Source organism: Eumetopias jubatus, unplaced genomic scaffold, assembly GCF_037043125.1.
Source record: "Eumetopias jubatus isolate StellerSeaLion01/CBP00866 unplaced genomic scaffold, mEumJub1_p1.0 scaffold_1, whole genome shotgun sequence".
Classification (NCBI taxonomy): Eukaryota; Metazoa; Chordata; class Mammalia; order Carnivora; family Otariidae; genus Eumetopias; species Eumetopias jubatus.
Window position 1 is genome coordinate 214,431,285 of NW_028274807.1, and position 20,890 is coordinate 214,452,174.

The 20,890-nt window shown below is 63.2% G+C and overlaps 3 protein-coding genes across 4 annotated transcripts in view; 2 read left to right on the forward strand and 1 right to left on the reverse strand.

The window, feature by feature from the left end:
- Positions 1–8,291: 8,291 nt before the first annotated feature.
- On the forward strand, positions 8,292–13,111 carry DUS3L (dihydrouridine synthase 3 like). Its single transcript, XM_028126399.2, has 13 exons — positions 8,292–8,442; positions 9,073–9,346; positions 9,596–10,108; positions 10,440–10,481; positions 10,603–10,755; positions 11,048–11,164; positions 11,367–11,432; positions 11,505–11,615; positions 11,867–11,963; positions 12,112–12,187; positions 12,478–12,666; positions 12,743–12,871; positions 12,958–13,111. The coding sequence occupies exons 1-13, from the start codon at positions 8,345–8,347 to the stop codon at positions 13,028–13,030; spliced, it is 1,938 nt and encodes a 645-aa protein (XP_027982200.1). The 5' UTR covers positions 8,292–8,344; the 3' UTR covers positions 13,031–13,111.
- A 74-nt stretch (positions 13,112–13,185) lies between these two features.
- Positions 13,186–15,462, forward strand: PRR22 (proline rich 22). 2 transcript variants are annotated; one of them, XM_028126400.2, is made up of 3 exons: positions 13,186–13,777; positions 13,859–13,921; positions 14,318–15,462. In XM_028126400.2, exons 1-3 carry the CDS (start codon positions 13,648–13,650, stop codon positions 15,460–15,462), a joined length of 1,338 nt encoding a protein of 445 aa, XP_027982201.1. In that variant the 5' UTR covers positions 13,186–13,647. The 2 variants fall into 2 exon arrangements, with proteins under 2 accessions (XP_027982201.1, XP_087873971.1); XM_088017845.1 differs by having other exon boundaries at positions 13,670–13,777; positions 14,272–15,462.
- A 1,477-nt stretch (positions 15,463–16,939) lies between these two features.
- Positions 16,940–20,890, reverse strand: part of CATSPERD (catsper channel auxiliary subunit delta) — a 46,852-nt gene continuing 42,901 nt past the window's right edge. The window contains exons 21-23 of the mRNA XM_028126018.2: positions 18,528–18,685; positions 17,116–17,373; positions 16,940–17,012 (exon numbers count right to left, since the gene is read on the reverse strand). Coding sequence (XP_027981819.2) covers positions 16,940–17,012; positions 17,116–17,373; positions 18,528–18,685 — 489 coding nt within the window. The remainder of the gene's footprint in view (positions 17,013–17,115; positions 17,374–18,527; positions 18,686–20,890) is intronic.

Below are 20,890 nucleotides of genomic sequence, written 5' to 3' on the forward strand. Positions count from 1 at the left end.
CCCCCCACAGCCCCTTGTACACCACAAGGCAGCGCGGGTGTCTGGGTCTCGCCCTCCTAGAGGCTCGGGAGGGGATTCCGGCTGCCCCCGCTTCCACCCCTGTTCAGACGCACACTTGGGGGTCCAAGGAGGCAGAGGCGCGCCCGTCCCGTCGGACAAGGACCCGGGCCAGATCCTGGCTTGGAGAGGCGCGGAAGATCGCCCTGCCCACCTCTCCCCTCCTGCCGTGCGCGGACCTGTCGCCCCCTAGACCCCACCTTCATACACATGCCGGTTCTTGGCTAGAGGAGGGAAGCTACCGGTCTATCCGGAGCTCCTGTAAGCCCCCAAACCTCCGTCCACGGGGCCTGTCCTCCCCCAGCGCCGGTCCCCTGCGGGTCCCCCGCCTGCCCTTGCTTACCTGCTCGGGGTGCCCGACTACCCGTCAGTGGTGGCCGCGCCTGCCGCCCGCGCCGGCCCCAGCCCCTGCCCCTGCCGCCGCGACCGCCATCCCGGCCGCCTGGGCCCGCGGCGCCCGGGGGGGCCCGGGCCGGAGGGGGCGGCCGCGGGGGGGACGCGGCGCGGGCCGGCCCATGGGGCCCCCCCGGGCTCGATCAGCCGCGGGCTGCGGCCATCCCGGCCGGGCTGGGGCTGGGGCTGGGGGTGCCCTGGACGGCCGGCGGCTCGGAGGGCGCGGGGCGCGGGGGCGCACGGACGGCGCGGGCGGCCTGGGCACGCGGCTCTGGGCTCCGGGGCTGCGGCGCGAGGGGCCCGGGCTTTCGGAGCGGCTTCACCGCGCGCTCTCCCGCCGCCTCCGCCGCTCCCGCCGCGGACGGCTTGGCCGGCTCCGGGCGGGGGGCGGGGCCGGGGGCGGGGCCAGGGGCGGTGGCTCGGGTTTCCCGGGACGAGAGCCGCCCCCGCCCAAGGAGAGGGGGGCGGGAGGAGCGCAGGTGGCTAGGGTGCAGGGGCCACAGCGCCCCCTCTAGAAGGTCATCTCCCCGGGCCCCTTTAGGAAAGCCGGGGCCCCAAGACCACCCCTCCCCAAGGGCCCCCTTCTGGGTTAAAAGGCACAGCGCCCCCGACGCCAGTATCCGCGGCCTTCAGCGCCCCACGCTCTATTTGAGGATCTGGTTTTACTGCCAAACTCCTGGGTCCTGCCTGGTCCCCTTCCGGAAGGCAGGGCCCCAAGAAGTACCCTCACCAAGGAAGCCCCTCAAGGGAACCGCAGCACAGCGGCCCCCTAATTAGCTGTTTCCCACCCCTACTCCAGAGACCCGAACGGCTCATCTTCCAAAAGTCTGGCGCCCCAGGAAGCACCTCCCCCAGATTCCCCTCCGGGGAATTAAGAGTCACAGCACTACCCCAGACGACGGTCACAGCGGCCACAGTCTCCTCCTACCCCACTGAAGATTGCGGGGTCCTCCTAGTCCTGCCCCAGGTCCTCTTTCCACAAAGCTAAAGAAGCCCCCCGTGACAAAGCCGTTCTAGAGAACTGAGACCCAGTGTTTTTTCCTAAGACAGTAAGTGATACCCTGAGACTGATGATCCCCGCTGCCCACAGAGCCCCTCATCAAGTGGCAGTTCTCCCCAGTCTGGCCTCAGAGCCCTGCGAGGGGATCCCATTCCCACCCCTGGCTCTCCGCGGCGCTCTCTGAGTACCAGGACCCCGCTTTGCCTCTCCCGCCTGCGCGCCCAAACCCACCGCGCCCCCTCCCCGACGGCTCCGCGTTCCTAAAGCGCCCCCTGGCGGCCCCAGCTGACTCCGGGGGTGGGTGGAGTGGGCGGGGCTGGAACTGCCGTGGCCCCGCCCCCCCGCGGCCTAGTTACCGAAAACACCCTCCTTACCTCCCAGCCCTCAGCCCTCGGCCCCCGCATCGGGCTTTTTCCCGCGCCGTCCCGGCCACCGCCTGCGTTCCTGGGGCCGGGTGCTCTGGTTTCTCTCTGCTGCCGCCTGATTTCTTGGGGCCTCCTCACCCTGGCCCAGGCCGCCTGCATTCCTCTGATCCCAGCAGCCCTGGGATTCATACGGGTATTAGACCTTCCTAGGACCACCGTCCCGCCTCTCCCCGCCCCCCCTCCGGGCCCTCAACACCCCCCCCTGCAAAGGCCTGTACAACTTGCACTAGTACGCAGTATGCGCGATGACAGGAGACACTCAGGTAGTCTCACCCCCTGTACTCGGGCTCATGCAGGTGGGGGACCTCGGGAGCACGGAGGAAGGACAGCCGGAAGGAGTCCGCTAGGACGTGAGCTTGCGGGTAGGGTGGGGGCATAACAACGAGCGGGTATGAGAAGTGGCAGCGTGGGAGCTGCCCGGTCCTGGTCTGGGATGGGAAGGGCAGGTGTTTGCTCTGTGCAGCCTTGGGCCGATACTTGTTGAATGTGCCTCAGTTTCCCCATCTGTAACACGGGGTATTATGAGTAGATTCTAATAGGGTTGTCGTAGAGATTAAATAAATAGGAGTAACAGTCCCTGGCTCGTGGTGAGCGATGCCCGAGTGTCTGCCATTATTGGTGTCACCCTGTGCTCCCCCCGGTGACACACTCACCCTGGCCATTCGCACACGGACCCCCCAAATCTTTGATCCAGGCAGGGTCACACCCGGTGCCATCCTTGTTCTCACACACACTGGGACGCCCTTTCTGAGAACAACACCATCCCTAACACAGAGCGGTCACGACCACCCACGTCCTTGCCCGAGGGCATGCATGGACACACACACACACACACACACACACACACACAGGTGTCCTTCCTTCGCTTCCAGCCAGACACACGTATGCACATGGACACAAAGCTCACACTACCCATAACACACACACACACACACACACACACACACACACACACACACACACACACAGGTGTCCTTCCTTCGCTTCCAGCCAGACACACGTATGCACATGGACACAAAGCTCACACTACCCATAACACACACACACACACACACACACACACACGGTACCCAGTAGAGACACAGACACACAGGATATTCACACACAGTAGCCCACCAGCCCTCAGGTCGCCCCGTGGTTGCTCGGGCACATTCACGCGCGCTTGGCAGATCGTTACACACGCCCTTGCTACCTGGCGCCGATACACATGACACACGTTAATTCACACACAGGCACTCCGTGTGACCCACTCCACACCCACTGCTGGTACAACACGGCCACACGGAGACAATTCATGTTCCTGCGGTGTGCACACACAGCCCTTATGCGTACGTTTCACACAGTAACCCACCACATGCACACACCCCGGAGGATGCGGTATGCGCCCCACAGCCACACAAGCGCAGGAGACTCGGAGACACTGTCGTGCGTGCACACAAGCGCACACACGTGTGAGGCTAGTCTGGGAGGCGTAGCCCCTCTGCACACATGCGGCCCAGCCGGGAGCCCACCCTCCTGCACCCAGCCACCATTAAGCTGTCACCAGCCGCCCCTTGGCCACCTCCTGCTCACCCCACACTGCCGGCATCCCCCTCCCCACCGTGGCTGGGGCCATGGGGGTGGGGGCGTGCAGACACATGGGGCGCAGGACACACACATGTGCCCACCATGTGGAGGCTTGTAAAGTGGTTGCCCTGGCAACAGCAACTTGAAAGACTGGGTTTTTCCTCTGGGGTGGGCAGGGGCGCCAGGGTGAGGCTGCGGTGGGGCGAGACAGGAGGTAGGAAGGGGTACGCCAGGACACGTGCCCACCTTCCACCGCTGTTGGAGACCCCATCACCTGCAGGCCCCCAGAAACCCTGTTCTGCTTGGGGCCAGCCCCACGTGGTCACAGGAGACACACGTTCACTCCGTCCCAACACCTTCCCGCACCAGTGTGTCACCTTACGCAACCCAGCACCTCTGGACGCTCTCTGTCACCAACCCACACACTTTGTCACCCCCTGGACAGGCAGTGACAGACACCCTGTCGCACTGGCTGACTCACACAGCAGCTGGGAACTGGGGCGCACACAGACACACCCTCCCTCTGGCCCCCACCCCCCTCAAAGGAGCTGTCTGAGCCCAGCTGCCCGGGAGGCCACGGGGATTCAGGGGCTGGTTCTATTTGCAGGAAACACGGGTATTTACAATGCTTTATTTTTAAACCTTCCTTCTCCCAGACTGTGGCTGCTGTGGGGTGGGGGTGGGTGGAACAGAGCCTTGAACCTCCCCTGCTTCTAGAGCAGCCCGTGGGTGGCATGGGCTGTGGTCTCCCCAGTGCGCAAATATGCACAGAGAAACCGAGGCTCAGTGTGGAGTAGGGGGCATCTGTGGGCACGTGGCCCCTGTGGCTGATTTGAGCCTGCTGGCCCTAGGGTCAAGGCCAAGGCAGGGGTGGGACAGCGCAGGTGCACCCAGAGCTCAGGCCCTGTCACCTACCAGCCCTCTATGTTGTTTGCCTGGGAATTAGTTCCGCTCACTCACTGCCTCGTCGGGTGTCCCACCCCCAATGCCCCCTCCCCTGCAGTGCTCACTTGGCAGTTTTGAAACCTGGGGATCAGAGAGGTCAAGACGCTGGCCCAAGGTCACAGAGTAGGGAAGAGGCTCACACCCGGGGCTGGATGATTCCAGAACATTCAACCACTGCCCTGGCCACTCCTCCACCCCTGAACCCCGAGGCTGCCCCCCCCCCGCCCTTGCTGCACAGTCACTGCTCCCAAGGGGAGTGCTCTGTTCACTAGTGGAGGCCCAGGCAGAGGTTCTGGGAGGCCAGCGGCTGCTGGCCAAGACACGGACTTGGCTGGTGGAGAAGTTTCCATCTTAGCACCAGGAGCTGGTCCAGGCCCTGCAGGCCCCGGGCTGTACCTCAGGACCCCCAGGAACCAGCGCTGCAGGGGTGGAGGTGGCCCGGAGCCCTCTGTGTCTTCTGTCTCTCCCGCCACCCCCAGCTGGAGCATCTCCATACACTCGTCATTGCTCCACCCCACGATGAGCTGGTCACGGAGATGGCTGGGCCTCAGTTGGCTCATCGGTGAAATTGCTCCCACAGTCATTCTGTGCCCAGTGCAGATCCTCAGGGATTGGTAGTGTCATTCTCCCGTGGAGGAGGGAATGGGCTTGCCAGGGGTCACTGGGACAGCTCCGGGCGGCCAACTGCCGGCCAAGAGGCTCCTCTAAACTAGGCTCAGGGTTCTCAATGTGACAGTCATCCTGGCCCCAAGCTGGACAATGCTGGAGTGGAGAGAAGCCTCAGCCCCAACAGGGGACACAGCCCAGGGTCAGAGCGAGGGGGCCAGGAGGAGCTGGTGGCCTCGGCCAGGATGGGGCCCTTGAGGCCCGTGGGCGGCAGGAAGGAGGTGGCCGGGTCGAGGCGAGGGAGGATGGGAAAAGCAGGGCTGACGGCCATCCCCATAGGGCCATTTGCAGCCACAGGCCACAGGTCAGGGGCCCTGTCCCTGGGGGCCCTGGGTCAGCAAGGCGGGAAAGCCATCAGGCCAGCCCAAGGGAGCCAGGGCCGCAGGGCAGGCAGCCGGGTGGGGGCTGGGCCAGGGGCTGTGCGGCACCTGTGGGGCGGGGCGGGGGCTCACGGAGGCACAGCCACACACACACACACACACACACACACACACACACATAAACACACACTCAGAAACACAATTATATACACAGACCCCCCCCAAGTCACACACACTCCCCAGTCACAGCTGCACATGCGTATACACCATCACACATGCAAAAGCCATACATGTGTACAAACTGTCCCCCCCCCACACGCACGCACGCACGCACGCAGCAGCCCCGGCTGCCAAGGCTTGCGGGTGCCCTGCGGCACCCCCCCCAGCACCCTGGCCCTTGCCACCCGTCTGCCCAACCCTGCTGTCTCGCGTCCTTGGCCTGGGCTGCCCTAATCCCTGTCTCGTGTCCTGAAGCCAGAAGATAAGGGGCAGCTGCAGCCCCAGATAAAGGAGGCACAGCCACAAATCCGGGGTGGCCCCGGCAGAAACGGGCACTGAGCCCAGGCTGCACGAGCCCTGCTGCTGCCACCCCATCCGGCCTGGCTAAGAGGGACAGAGAGAGGGCAGGGGAGAGACAGAGGCACAGGGAGGGAGCAGGGAGACAGAAAAGAGGGACTCCGAGAGAGAGAAGCAGAGGGAGAGAGGGAGGGCGAGACCAAGACAGACGGAGACAGAGAGAGAGAGAGTACACGCAGCACCTTCCCCAGGCCCTGCCTCCCCCCATCTGAGTGCCTCGGTGGTCCCATTGGTCCCCTGTGCCACCTACCTCCTTTCTACTTCCCCAAATCCAAATGTCAAGATAGGGCATTCAGAGGACGACTCAGGCCTGGTTCAGCGTGGGGAGGGGGACATCTTCCTGAATGTCCCCACATTCTCCAGGGTGACACCTGGGAAGTTCTCATCCCCCTGCCACAGCCTCAGTGAAGGCAGGACCCCCCAGAGCAGGTCCTGGCCCTTCTGTGCCTCAGTCTCCCAGCTATGATAAGATGCCCTCACTCAGCAAGTGTTCATTGGGCACCTCCGGTGAGCAGGGCCTGGTGCTGGGTGCTGGGGACACACAATGACTGAGGTGGACCCAACTCCCACCTTCTCGGAGCTCATAGTACAGTGGGGAAGATGGCATGTGGCCAGGTAGCACCAGGATGATGAGGGTCACGATCCCAGTGGGGGGGGGGGTGCTCAAATGGCTGCAGAGCCTGAAGGGGGCAGTATCCCCAGCAGGGGGCAGTTAGAGAGGCTTCTGGAGGAGGAAGGGAGGGAGGAGGAAGAGGAGGGGGAGGGGGAAGAGGAGGAGGGGGGAGGGGGAAGAGGAGGGGGTAGGAGGAGAGGGAAGAGGAGAAAACTAGAGGGTGAGTGGAATGAATGAGGTGATTGGGAGCAGGGAATAGACTTCTTGCAAGAGGGAACAGCACATGCAAATGCTGAGAGGTACGACTGGCTCATGGGAAGTCTGGAAAGAACCTGGTGCTTGAGTTTAGGGAGTGAGGGCATAATGAGGAGTGAAACTGGGGAAGGCAGCAGGGGATGGGTCCTGTAGGAACTTGGGGGCCGTGGCACAAGGCTGGGGCAGTAGGGAGACACGGAAGGATTGGGAGCAGGGGAAAGCCATGGTCAGATTTGTGCCTGGGAGGCTGGGTTTTGGGGGCAGGATGGAAGATTGAGGCCCAGAAGTGTGTGTGGGGGGGGCGGGGGGCGTGATGGGAGAGGGGATGGACTAGAGAGAGACTCTGGGGGGCAAGTGGGCAGGAGCCAGGAACCCACAGGCTGTGGCGGCGGGGAGGCAGGAGGGGAGGCTGATGCCCTGCTCTCTGGCTCAGGACGGTGGGGCAGTCCCTGGGCCAGGGACCTCTGGGACCCACGGATTCAGGTGGATTTGGGATGAATGCCTGTTCCCTCTGCACAAAGTCAGAGAGTAGAATAAGTGAGTTAATGCAAGAAAAGGGCTTAGACAAAATAAGTGCTCAATAACTGTAGAGCTACTGGTATACGATTAATACTACACCACTATAATAATAAGCAATTAATATTACGTCATTAATATTAATATTGTTGTCAATGGCCAGTCCAAAGTCCCCTCTCTCTCCCTCCCCCCGCTTACAGGAGGCCCTCGATTGCCTTACACAGAAAGCGCAGGCCATGGCAAGGCAGAGCCAGGGAGGCCTTGGAGGCCCAGAGAGGGGAGGCTATGTTCAGACAGCCCTCTGTGGGCCTCAGTTTCCCCATCTATCCAACTGCCTCTCTGGAGTGGCCTGGGGTGCTTGTGGGGACGGTGGGGGGAGACTCCTGGTGGAACCTCAGAGGGCAATGGGACGGGCATCTTAGGAGGGAGGAGTGAGCTCGGGTCCCCGGAGGTGGGCAGGCACAGCTGGGCAAGAAGTCTCGCCGGGACTGGACACCGCAAGTCCACCGTTTTATCCCCAGACTGTCCTGCAGAGGGCAGCCGAAGCCAGCGCTAGAAGCCAGACCGCTCCCCCGCCCACCACCACCTCCGCTCCTCCGGGAGCTCTCAAGGGTCCGGATTCGCCTGTTGTAGTCGCTGCGGGTGTCTGGCTCTAGGACAGCCTCTGGCGCGCAGGCACTCAACTAATTATCTGTCGATAATGTCCCGCATAAAAGCCGTGGAGTTTATTTTTTTTTAAGCCCCAGTTTCAAAGTTTTTCGAATACCCCTGTGGGTCGACTACGGCCCGTCGGGAGAGCACTGAGCAAGCCCTTCAGCTCAGCGGTACTACCCTAAGTGGGACCCCGAGGCTCCCCCCCCACACTCAGGCTCCGCCCCCTTACGTCGACTCGCGAACAATGGCGTCACTTGGGGCGCCCCGGGCATGCGCATTTCCCCAGCACGACGGGAAGACGCACTCGCGACCCGGAAGGCCTTCCCGCTGCACCCCAAAGCCGGCGTGAGGGGGGCCGATGGCGGAGGGAGCGGCGGAGGCCCCAGCAGAGAGTGGTGGCGGTGGCGATTCAGGAGCCGGCGCTCCGGAACGGGGGGTGGCGCCCATTAAACCTCAGTGAGTCGCCGGGGCAGGAGGAAACCCTCACGAGGCCTTCCCGGCACCTACAAGAGGTGCATGCCGGGTGACGGGGCAGCGGCCCGGGCGGGAAGCTCGCAGGCTCTTCAGTCTGGGCGGTTCCTGCACCCGCAGGGTCGGAGCGGACAGCGCACGTTGGGGGTTGTCACGTGTGCGAAGGACAGCACGGTCCTTGTCGGGCTGGGCAGGGTTGGAGGCTGGGGCCGCAGTGCATGCTGGGGACTGTAGTCCGGGCGTATGGCGGGAGTAGCGCTTGTGCACCTGCAGCCCGCCTCAGCTATGGGCAGGGACTTGTGTCTGAAGCGCGGGCCGTGGGGCATGCTGGGGAATGTGGCGACTGTGGCCCCATTGCAAGGCATGCGGGGACATGTAGTTTTCTCTAGCCGAATGTGGCCGGAGGTGTTTATGCCTGTTTGTAATTTGGCTCAATACTCCCGGCAGTGGGCCCCGGGGACAAAATCTGGGCTCTGCCTGTGGCCTTGAGGTGGGCCCTCACTGGCAGCTGGCTGGTTCTAAGTAATGCACTCCCCATCAGCAGAGGCACCTAAGCAGGGACAGGTGTTAGGACTCCCTCCACAAGCCCTTTCCCCACTGCCTCTCTGCCGGCAGATACCTCACCACTAAGGAGCAGTTCCACGAATTCCTGGAAGCCAAAGGGCAGGAGAAGCCCAGCCAGGAAATCGAGGCAGGAGACCCCGGTAGCAATGACCTGGCTGAACCTGAGGCCAAGCGCATCCGACTGGAAGATGGGCAGACGGGGGAGGCGGCCGAGCCCGGGGAGCAGCCGCAGGCTCAGAAGAGAGCCCGGGGCCAGAACAAGGGCCGGCCCCACGTGAAACCCACTCACTACGACAAAAATAGGCTCTGCCCGTCCCTGGTCCAGGTGAGTGTAATTGTTGCTTGAAAGTCCTAGAGACCTTGGGTCTGAGCCTCTCTGCTCCCGGTTCAATCCTTAGGAAGTTGTGACGTGTTATTGTCCTCGTCTTCCTGATGAAGAAACTCAGGCTTGATGGGTTCCTGACTTGCCCCAGGACACGCAGCAGGAGGGGAGGGGTTTGAGGCTCACACCCAGGCTGCCTGGTTGGCCTGGCCTCCCTCCAACCGTCCTCATGGCTTCTTGGTTCCCATTCAGGATTCAGCTGCAAAGTGTTTCTTTGGCGACCGCTGCCGCTTCCTGCACGACGTGGGCCTCTACCTGGAGACCAAGCCGTCGGACCTGGGCCCCCGCTGTGTGCTTTTCGAGACCTTTGGCAGGTGCCCCTATGGTGTGACCTGCCGCTTCGCTGGGGCCCATCTGGGACCCGAAGGCCAGAACCTGGTGCAGGAAGAGCGGGTCCAGGTCCCGCCAGTCCGCAACGGCCTGGACAAGGCCCTGCAGCAGCAGCTGCGAAAGCGCAAGGTCCGCTTTGAGCGCGCCGAGCAGGCCCTACGCCAGCTAAGTAAGGGCCACGTGCCAGGCCCCTCCCCTGAGGCCGTGGTCCCTGAGGTCTCGGGGGCCGAAGGTGCCCCCGGGCAGGACAGCAGTGACACCCAGCAGGCCCTCCCAGAGCCAGGCGCTGATGCCCTTGCCAGTGGCTCGGTGCAGACCTGTGGGCCCCTGACGGACGAGGATATAGTCAGGCTGCGGCCTTGTGAGAAGAGGAAGGTGCGTGGACGGGGCTTCCTGCTGAGGGCGCTGGTAGTGTGGGGGCAGAAAGAGCTGAACACACACCCCCAGCCCCAGAGAATCAGGGCTGGGGTGGAGGGAGGGAAGGAGGGAGGGAAAGGCTTCTTGGAAGAAGGGGCAGAAGGGGCATCAGGCCTGCGGTTTTCACAGTTGGGTAGAAGCTCTGCAGCAGAGGAGAACACAGAGAACAGAACAGTCCTCCCACAGGTTCCGTTGACTTGTGCAGAGGCCCAGAGGTTGGCGGGGGGTGGGGGGAAGCAGGGGAGCCCCAGAGGCCTGGCCAGCTTCCCTGGGTTTTGTTTCCCTGCAGCTGGACATCAGTGGCAAGCTGTACCTGGCGCCCCTCACCACGGTATGTCAGCCCGGCAGTGCCCAGTGTCTGCCCCTGCCTGGTGGGTCCTGAGGCTGTGATAGGCGTCCGGGGTCCCTGCCTGCTGCCCCTCACGTGTGCCCGTGTCCCCCGCTGCCCCCAGTGTGGGAACCTGCCCTTCCGGCGGATCTGTAAACGCTTCGGGGCTGACGTGACATGTGGGGAGATGGCTGTGTGCACCAATCTGCTGCAGGGCCAGACGTCTGAGTGGGCTCTGCTCAGACGCCACCCGTGCGAGGATATCTTTGGTGTCCAGGTTGGTGCCGCCCCGAGGAAGGGAGGCGGGAAGTGGGGGAGGGGGGAGCTCTTGGCTGCCTAGCTTTGGGGCAAGTTCAGGGTCGGATCTCCCTGACCCCAGGCCTGACTCAGTCACTCCCAGACCCTTCTTGCCTCAGCCATGGGCCCAAGGGCTGACCCGATGCCCCTGTGAGGGCCGGGGGCCTTGGCGCAGAGCCACTTTGGGGAGACAAGGCCGCTGGCTCCATCCCCATAGTGGGCAGGGACAGCCTGGTCCAACCCCTCACTCCCTGCTCTGCCCCCGGCCACAGCTTGAGGGCGCCTTTCCTGACACCATGACCAAGTGTGCCGAGCTGCTCAACCGCACCATCGAGGTGGATTTCGTGGACATCAACGTCGGGTGCCCCATCGACCTTGTGTATAAGAAGGTAGCAGCCGCGTGGCCCTGGACCCTCCACGGTGTGGGTGGGTGGGAGCCCGGGACCTGGCCTTGCTTCCTGCCTGAGTCTCTGGGGACCTGTGGGGGCTCCTGTGCCTTGCTTTCCCTGTTTGGACGGCGAAGGCAGAGAAGGCTTGTCAGGCCCAGCTTGTGTCCCGCCTTCCCTTGCTCTAGCCCCCCGTTTCTCCCAGGGCGGGGGCTGTGCCCTCATGAACCGCGCGGCCAAGTTCCAGCAGATCGTCCGCGGCATGAACCAGGTACGCCCTCGGCCGCCCCCGCCTCCTCCCCGGCCTGGCCCCGGGTCCCGCTGACCGCCGCCGTCGCCGCAGGTGCTGGACGTGCCGCTGACGGTGAAGATCCGCACGGGCGTCCAGGAGCGTGTGAATCTGGCACACCGCTTGCTCCCCGAGCTGCGGAACTGGGGTGCAGCCCTGGTCACGGTGGGTCTCGGGGCACGGAGGGCGTGGGGGCCTCAGGAGCGCTCGGCAGCCCTTCCTAACGGTCTCTCTCTTCCTGCTTCTCCCTCCTGCTCTCTGGCTCTCCCTCCGTCTCTGCCTTCGTCTGTCTCTTCGTCTCTCTGTCTCTCTCTCTCTCAGCCTGTCTCTCTTGATCTCTCTGGGTCTCTTTCTCTGTGTCTGATCCTCCGCCTCCTGGCCCGTCTCTCCCTCCCCGCGCGTGGCTTCTCCTTCAGCTCCACGGCCGCTCCCGGGAGCAGCGCTACACCAAGCTGGCTGACTGGGAGTACATCGCGCAGTGTGTGACGGCAGCCAGTCCCATGCCCCTGTTCGGTGGGTCCCCTGCCGCCAGCCCTGCTCCCAGAGGCCACATGCCTGCCGCCCGCCCCCCGCCCCGGGGATGTCACCGGGCTGGCAGGACCTCCCCTCGAGCTCCCGCCTGCCCCCAGCTCCCTGAGACCCCCCAGCCTCTGTCCCTTAGGAAATGGGGACGTCTTGTCGTACGAGGATGCCAACCGCGCCATGCAGACTGGCGTCGCAGGGGTGATGATCGCCCGGTAAGTGTGCTCTGTGTCTGGGGGGCTACAAAGAGCCGGCTGGAGCTGCACCTGCCTCCCTGCCCCCGTCCCTGCTTGGTGTTCCCGGGAGGTGGCTCTTCCAGGACAAGGGGCAGAGAGGGGGTGCGCAGCGGCTGGGGGGGAGGCGGGGAGCAGGCCTCTGTGCCCTTGAGGGTTGGAACTCTTGGGCTTTGAAGGCTGGCTGAGCCCGGCGGGGAGGCAGGGACCAGGGCTCCAGCCGCCAGCCACCGACCCCCTCCCCGCCCCCCCACCCCCCCCTTTCCCCGCAGGGGTGCCCTGCTGAAACCATGGCTGTTCACGGAGATCAAGGAGCAGCGGCACTGGGACATCTCGTCGTCTGAGCGCCTGGCCATCCTACAGGACTTCACACGTTACGGCCTGGAGCACTGGGGCTCAGACACGCAGGGCGTGGAGAAGACCCGCCGCTTCCTCCTGGAGTGGCTGTCCTTCCTGTGCAGGTGGGTGCTGGGGCCGGGGGGGTGGGGGGCCGTGTGTGGGGACAGCCCGGCCTCACCCCGTGCCCGCCGCCCGCAGGTACGTGCCCGTGGGCCTCCTGGAGCGGCTCCCGCAGAGGATCAACGAGCGGCCGCCCTACTACCTGGGCCGCGACTACCTGGAGACGCTCATGGCCAGCCAGCAGGCGGCCGACTGGATCCGGATCAGGTGCCAGGAGACCGAGGCGCCGGGCTGTGGGAGGCTGGGGGGCCCGCGGGCCGCAGGCCTGACTCCGCTCTCTGCCCTCTTCACAGTGAGATGCTGCTGGGACCCGTGCCACCCAACTTCGTCTTTCTGCCAAAGCATAAGGCCAACGCGTACAAGTAGCCGCAGGGTGGGGAGGGGGCGTCTGAGGGCCCAGCGGGGCCTCCTGGTGCGTGAGAATACAATAAACTTTATTCTTTTAAAGCCCAGGCGTTTCTGTGACCCCGAGGCTTCCCCGTCCGGCTCTGGGGAGCTTTGTCTCGACACCGGGCTGACCCTGTCCCCGGCAGTTACTTTTCCTTTCTCACTGACGAGTCTCCCAGCCACCCCCATGGGCCCAGCCCTGTGCTGGCCACTACGGCTGCCCAGGGAGGCTTTACCCACAAAGAAACCGCTAGGGCTTGTGAGGCAGGGGCCTCAGCCCTCGTGGGTGTGGATCCGGGCAGGCTGCCTGGAGGAAGGAGCCCTAGAGCTGCCCAGGGCATGGCTGGCAAAGGGTCTGCCCCACCCTTTGTGAGGCATGTCTCTGGCTGCCTTGGTTTCTCCATCTGCCCTCTGCCCACCCCCCACCCCCTGATACCGGAACCTGAGCAGTGGGCGGGCCGCAGCCTGGAACCCGCCGCCCAGAGTAACCAGGCAAATAGAACTCTGCAGGACCCTGAGCCTGTTCTCCGGGTGGGCCGCCTGTGCTCCCACCTGCTGCCCTCCTGGCCTGCCCAGGCCGGGCGCCCTGCCTCCCCATGCAGCACCCCAAACCTTTCTATGCGCCTACGGCTCCCCAAGAAGTCTTCAGCCCCCGGGGCCTGGATGGCACCGAGGGGCCAGGCAGCCAGCCTGCTCCCACCTGCACGGAGCCTCTTCCTGCTGTGGGTACGAGTCGGAGGGTGTCGGGTGTGGGGGGGGGTGCCTGACAGGGTGGGGACCAGGGCTTAGGAGTGCTTTTGTCCACAGGGTCCTCCAACCTGTATCAGCCCCCAAACCCGGAGAAAGAGGTGTTTCCAGCCCCTCCGGCAGGTACTAGCCCCTCCCCCAGCCCTTGATGAGGACCCCCGGGGTGGGTTGGAGGGGTCTGGGCCTACCCTGCCCATGCCCCTGGCCCTAGGTGGCTCCTAAAAGGTAAGGCCTATGTCTCTGGTCCCTCAGGTTGGCCTTCAAGGGCAAAGCCTGTGGCACCCATTCCCCAGACAGGTCCCCAAAATGATGCCCAGGACTCCTGACTCCCAGATGGGACCCCAGAGGCAGGACCTCTGTCCCCATTCCTCAGGGATGGACCCCTACGCCAGGTCTCTTCCCTATCCCACGGATGGGTCCCTGAGGTTTGGGCTGTGCCTCTCACCACCTCCACCCTATACTCCTTCCCCCAGGTGGGTCCCAGAGCTCCTCTCAGGGCTGCCCCTCCCTGGCCTGCAGGTTTCCAGATGGCACCCTGCGGGTGCTTCTTTGACCCCCGCATCTACCGAATCGAGTGGGCCACCACCGACTTCGGGCAGTCGTCCCTGTACAAGCTGACGGCAGTGGGCGGTGGGGGACCCCCCGGGGGTCTGGCCGAGGGCCCCGCTTCGCCAGGCACCTACCTCCTAGAGCCCCAGCACTACCTCAAGGCCCCGGTGCCGGCCCCACCGCCCCCGCCATACCCACACTACCAGCCGCTGCCTGGGAGCCCCCAGTACCTCATGCCCTACTTCCCGCCCGAGGGGCCCGGGCCAGAGGCTCTGGGCTTTGTGGGGGATGGGGGGCCCCCTGCCTACATGGAGCTGCCTCCGCCCCTGCTCAAGGAAGGCCTGGGGCCAGCCCCACCGCCGCCCGCACCGCCACCGCCACCTGTCCCCGAGGAGAACAAGCTGCCTCCCCTGCTCCTCACGCTCCCCACTGAGGCCGCGCTGCCCCCCGGCCCCTACGGCCACCTCAAAGGCCGCCTCAGTCAGTTCCACGGGCCCAGCGAGCCCCTGGCCTTCCCGTCCAAGGAGCTGCAGGGTGGTGGGCCCGGGCCGGCCCCGCTGTACCCGCCGGGCCCCGGGGAGCCCAAGGCGGCCGAGGCAGAGGCAGCCCCACTGGGGGCGGGTGAGGCCAGGACCCCCGAGGCAGCCAGGGCCTTCGTGCTACCTGAGAAGGTGCTTCTGGAAGATGCAATGAAGCTCTTCGACTGCCTGCCGGGCAGCGCTGAGCCCGACGGGTCCCCGCGCACGGCCCCTGGGCCTGCCCTGCCGGACAGCGGGGGCGGCGGGGACGACTCTTCCTGCGACATCCGCTCGCTGCACCTGCCGGACGAGCTGCTATCCTTTGACTACAGTGTGCCCGAGATCCTGGACACCGTTTCCAACGTGGACTACTTTTTCAACTTCAAGGCCCTGGATGAGGAGCCGCTGCCCCGCCCGGGGCCCCCAGCCGCCAACACCGCGGCCCCCGTGGTGCGGCCTGAGCTTCCCAGCAAGAAGAAGGCCGGCACCTCGTCCGCCAAGAAGGGCAGGCAGGGAGGCAAGGGCAAGCAGGCTGCGGGCTCGGCCAGCGCCACCCCCTCGGGGCCCAGGCAGGACCTGGGAGCCACCCTGCATTAAAATGGATTTGACCTCTCGGCTTGCTGTCAGCTTGGTGGCATCGCAGGGCCTGGGGACAGCGAGCCTAGGCTGGACACGGAGGACGGCCCCCTCCTCCGCCCTGTCGCAGCGGGCCCGGGGTCACATAGGAAGGCCCGGCAGGCCCTCAGCACCCCCTGGGTAACTGGGCTTCCAAAGCTGAGCCGGGGAGCCCTGCAGTCACGGGGAATTATAAATCCCTCCTCCAAGACCCGGAAAATCGGTCAGCCAGCAGAGACGGCGGGGGCGGGGGGCGGGGAGACGCTATCCAGGCTGCGCTGTGAGGATCTTTTGCCCAGGTGTTTGGCGGGGAAAGGGTTGCCCAGAGAGGGGCACGAAATGGCCCAGTGATGAGGCCTACCCTCCGCCCGCAACCTGCTTCTCTCCCCCTGCAGAGGACCAAGGGGCCCTCCTGCCCCAGGTCCCGGGCTGGGTCTCTGGGGCCTTCAAGGTCGGGCTCTGCTGGGGTGGCCCCGGTGGTGTGGGTGTGGGGAGGCAGCGTCAGTAGCCTGAACCCGGCCCCTCCTGTCTGCCAGGCACCGCACCGGGAGCCTGCTGGCCTCGCCTCCCTGCACCCTCCTTCCGGAGTTTTCCAGAGTCTGCGCCTGCCCCCGCCTGGCCAGACAGACAAGCCCGGAGCCCACTGCCCTCCGCTTCCTGCTGAACCCCCTCTCCCCGCAGCCACGTTTGGGGTATTTTTAAGACTAAAGCTAAGTGCTTTTGGCGAAGGGAACGCCCTGGCCAAGGACGTCGGAGGATGGGCTCGGTTTCCTTGAAGGTCAATGCGAATGTTAGCTGTCAGCCTAATGTGGAGGGTGGCTGGGGACCCGCTCGCCCGGGAGGGCGGGGTAACGGCTCCCTCCTGTGTCTGCCGGTCGAGGCTTTCCACGACCGGACCGAGATGGCACTGGACCATGAAGCGGACCGTGGAATGTACTTTTTTTAACCTAACAGTCAGGAAACTCATGGGGCCACCCAAGTTCTCCCTTCAGATGAGGTGGCCGTCCCGTGCCACCCAGGAGTTAAGAGTGAGGTGGTGGGTGGAGAGGGACCCCCACTGGCCGGCTAGGGAGAATACACATAGCCGTGTATGTGGTATATACGTGCACACACCTGTGCACACCTGTGTGCACGCCAGCTGTGTGCGCACGTGGGTGTGTGTATCTAAGTGTGTACACGTACTCAGCGGCTCACGTGCTCGCGTCATGGGTGTGTGTACACGTTAGGCGTGCACGCACACGTGTGTGTACACGTGGACGCTTCCAAACGTTTCTCCGTGTACGTAGCAGAACGCGCACGTACGCGTTTGTGTACACGTGAGGGTTTATACCCCAGGGATGGAATCCCACCGGTCGCTGCCTTCTGCAGACCCCCCCCCCCCACTTCTCTAGCAGGACTCGTGGCTGTGTCTTAGGCCTTTCAGAGGGTCGCCTCTTACTCCGCCAGGTGCCCTGCTCCTTCATTTCACCGGCGTCCTGTTGAGGACCCGGGCTGCCCCGCTCCTGTCGCAGAGGAGCTGCGACATGGGGATGCTGCGGGAGGCGGCAGAGGCAGGTGGCAGGGGGACAGAACACGCTCAGAACACGCGGCACGCACACTGCCGCCAGCTGTTTTAATGGAACACTTTAAGACCACGCTGGGCTCCCCTGGTGCACTCGGCACCTGCCTCGGAAACATGCACAAGCCTTTCGGCACCTCCTGCAGGGATGAATCCAGAAGCCCTTGAACCGGAGGCCCTTCTCCGTGTGCAGCAGTTTGGGGACGGCGTAGGCCAACCACACGGACAGCAGCATGGCCACCATGAGCGGGATGATCGTGACTGTCGCCGGGATGATGGACAGGGGGAAGGCCCCGTACACGTAAACGCTGAAGGTGGTCTCCAAGTGACAGTAGCTGCAAGGGGTGGTTGGAGAGAGGCCATGGTGTGCTGCCCCTGGGGCCCTGCCCTTCACCCCAGTAAATGTGTTAAAACCCACAGATAGGAGCGCTGGGCCCCCGGTGGTCAGTTGGGACGCCAAGTTCCATTTCTGCCCATTTCAACTCTTCTCCAGTCTGAGTCTGCTGTCCTGTCTGCTGGCAACAGTCCTGTTTCCCCCCCCAGGTTCCCTGTGGTACCCTCCTCCTCCAGGGACCAGCAGTCTCCCTGACTCCGTAGCCCAGGCTCAGTCTAGAGAGGCAAACAAACCAGCCCACTGCCGAGTGGAAGCAGAGGGCGGGCATGCTGGGGCCACAGGCCTCCACGAGCTGGGCAGCGAGCGACAGGGTGGAGCAGGCTGGGAGGGGGAACCCAGGGTATAGGAGAACTCACTGGAAGCACGGTGCGGAGAGAGGAGACGATAGGACCAGAGGTAGTCCTCTCCTCTGGATATGCCACCCCATGTCTTCCACCCATGGCCATCCCAGAGTTGGCCCCACGATGTCAGGGTGTAGGGTCTCAAGGGAAGGCAGGGTCTCCATGGGCTTTGGGGGTGGACTTTGTATCTGTCCAGAGGGGATAGATGATGGGGAAGGATATTGTCCCATATGCCCCCTTCCAGTGGGAGACGTTGGTAATCTAGGCCAGCACGCCTAGAAACCTCTTCGCACACGTGGGTGGAAAATATTCAACAACCAGCTCTAAGGGGGAAAGGCTGAAATTGGTAGGGTGTGCCAGTCCCATGGTGTAAATTCTCCCACTGTGGCTGATTTCAGGCTACCAAGGGAAAGACAGTTGGCTTGCAAGATCCCTGGAGATCTAAGAGTCAGCTCATGCACACCACCGATGAGATGGGGCTTGTGAGGGACGTGGCTGCCGGCCGTTGCTCTTCCCCCAGCACCCAGCATGGGCTCTGAATAAGGACTTATTTAGTGAGTGAACAAATGTCACCTAGAACTTAAAGACTCACTCTTCCCCAGGGACAGTCTGGGCTGCTGGGAACATTGATGTTTATCCAGGACCCGCCAAGGGGAGAGAGAAAAGTGGGTCCCTCGCGTGTGTGTGACCTGCCGCAGGAGAGCCAGCCATGCCCCCAGAGGCCCCCGGCACAGGGCGATTCACCCCCGCTCACCTGTAGTATGGATCCACAATAGAAACGTAGAAGACGTAGATTCCATTCCTTTGGTCAAAAATAACCTTGTTTGCCGTCGGGCCTCCCAAGATCTGATACGGGACATTTGGCCATCTCAACGGGGCATCGTTGTCTGGGTCATGGCAGCTCACGTAGTTCTGGGGAGAAGGACAGAGGCATGCCCACTGGCTCCGGAGGCTGGGGAGGGCCGTGCCAGCGTGCACAGATGCACCCCCACTGCATGCAGGGCCCCACCTGCAACACTTCTCACCAAACACCCACGGGGGCAAGTCCAGGGCCAAGTGCCTGGTGGGCAGGTGGTTCATGACCTTAGAGGGGGACACTGTGGGTGGCTGCTCAGCCTTTATCCTGCCCTCCTGTGTCCGGGCCTTCCCATGCTGCAGGGGCTGCAGGCTTAGCCGCTCTGCTCGCCAGAATCCCTTACAGCCCTGAGTCCGGGTGTGAATGAGGTACTGCCAGTTTCAAGCACTCTTGGTGTTATGGGCTGAGGCGTCCCCCCTGAGCCCACCGCCAGTCATATGCTGGTGTCCTAACCCCCAGGGCCTCAGAATGTGACCTTATTCAGAGATAGGGTCTTTTTCAGGTGATCCAGTTAAAATGAGGTCGTTGTTAGGGTGGGCCTTGATCCAGCATGTCTCGCGTCCTCATAGAAGGGGGAAATTTGGACCTAGCCGTGCCCAGGGAGAACATCACATGTAGACAGAGGCAGAAATTGGGGCATATGTCTACGAGCCAAAGAACACCAAAGATGACCAGCAAACCACCAGAGGCCAGGAGAGCCTGGAATAGATTCTTGCTCACTCTCAGAAGGAACCGACCTTGCCAACACCTTGATCTCAGACTTCTGGCCTCCAGAACCGGGAAAGGGTCCACCTCTGGCGTCGAAGCTGCCTGGTGTGTGGGGTTTTTGTTAGAGCAGCCCTAGCTGATTGATACACCTGGGAAATCTGAAGGCAGAAAAGAGGAAGAGCCACCTTCCTGGGGCTTCTCACTGGCGCTGCCACCCAGCACGGTCGTGGCATCAAGAAGTGGTCAGGTGGTGGCCGCAGCTTCTCCTCCCCGTCCCCGGGTCCCAGGATTTTATCCGTGACTCAACTGCTTGCAGGTACATCATGCTGCCTCCCTGAGCAGAATACTTTGCTCTTCTGCACTATTTGCTGGTGGGCCCAGAAGGGAGGGGGGCTGGGCTTATAAACAAAAGAAGAGACAGAAAATGGAAAAGCCAGAAAGTCAAAATGATGGTGAGCCCAGCGATACAAAAAACTGAAGGGTTCCTCTTGCATGGCATGAGCAAAAACCCAAGAGACATCGAAGACAAACGGAGGGAGGCATTTGCAAACTGTACTGCAACCGAGAGTTAATTAACCTCTTGGCTCTATAAAGAGCTCTTGACAAGCGAGGAAAAGAAGTGAAAGTGGCCCTCAAACAGGAAAAGACACGAAACCCAGCCCACAGAGGAAGTCACGCGCACGGAAATGGACAAGTTCGTCCCTGGGATGGTACACCTTGCTGGTGTGCTGTGGGGACAGGGGCGTGGCGGGAGGCACGTGGCACCAGCCCACGGAGGGGACCTTCGTGGCATCCGCCCAAACTGCACATGCCTGTAGCCTGTAACCCAGCCAGCCCTACCCTGCCTGCAGGCAGCTCCACAGGACAAGGGTGGACGGAAGTGAGAGACTGGAAATGGCCCACGCCTGTCAGTGGGGCAGTGGCTGAACAACCCCAGAGCACCCTCCCAGGGGAGCGCGGTCACGTGACTTTAAAAGGAAGCCCCTCTCCGTGCCCTGAGGCCATGCTGTAAGGGAGCGCGGGCTACCCTGCTGGGTAGAGAAAAAGCACATGGACGACTCAGCTCCTGGCTAACAGAAGCCCCACACAGGAGAGAACCTTCTTGCACCTGCCAGCTGAATGTCCCTGCAGGGGCACCCCCGCCCATGCCTCGGGTCTGAGGTGCAGAACCTCAAGAAACAATCCTGTTGAGTTGGGGGTGGATTGTTTGGCAGCAGTCGGTAGTGGCTAGCTATCCGTCTTACTGCCCTCTCGGCTTTTCTGGGTTTGAAAGTTCTCAGAATTAAAAACAGAACACAGATGCAGAAGCAATGTCCACGGTGTGGATGGCCACCTGGGTGTATGTTGCCCGTCCCCAGGCCCTGCCCCCTTCCCCCACCACAGGTCCAGGGACGGAGTGAGGGCAGACACCTGATTTCAGCTGTGGCATGGTGCCAAGCACCCCTTGGATCTCACCTTCCCGGGGGTTAACAGCAACAGGCCCTCCCGTTTGTCAGGAGCTCCCTGCGTGGTGGATCTACACAGTGCCCCACAAAGCACCTCTTTTCTGGGCC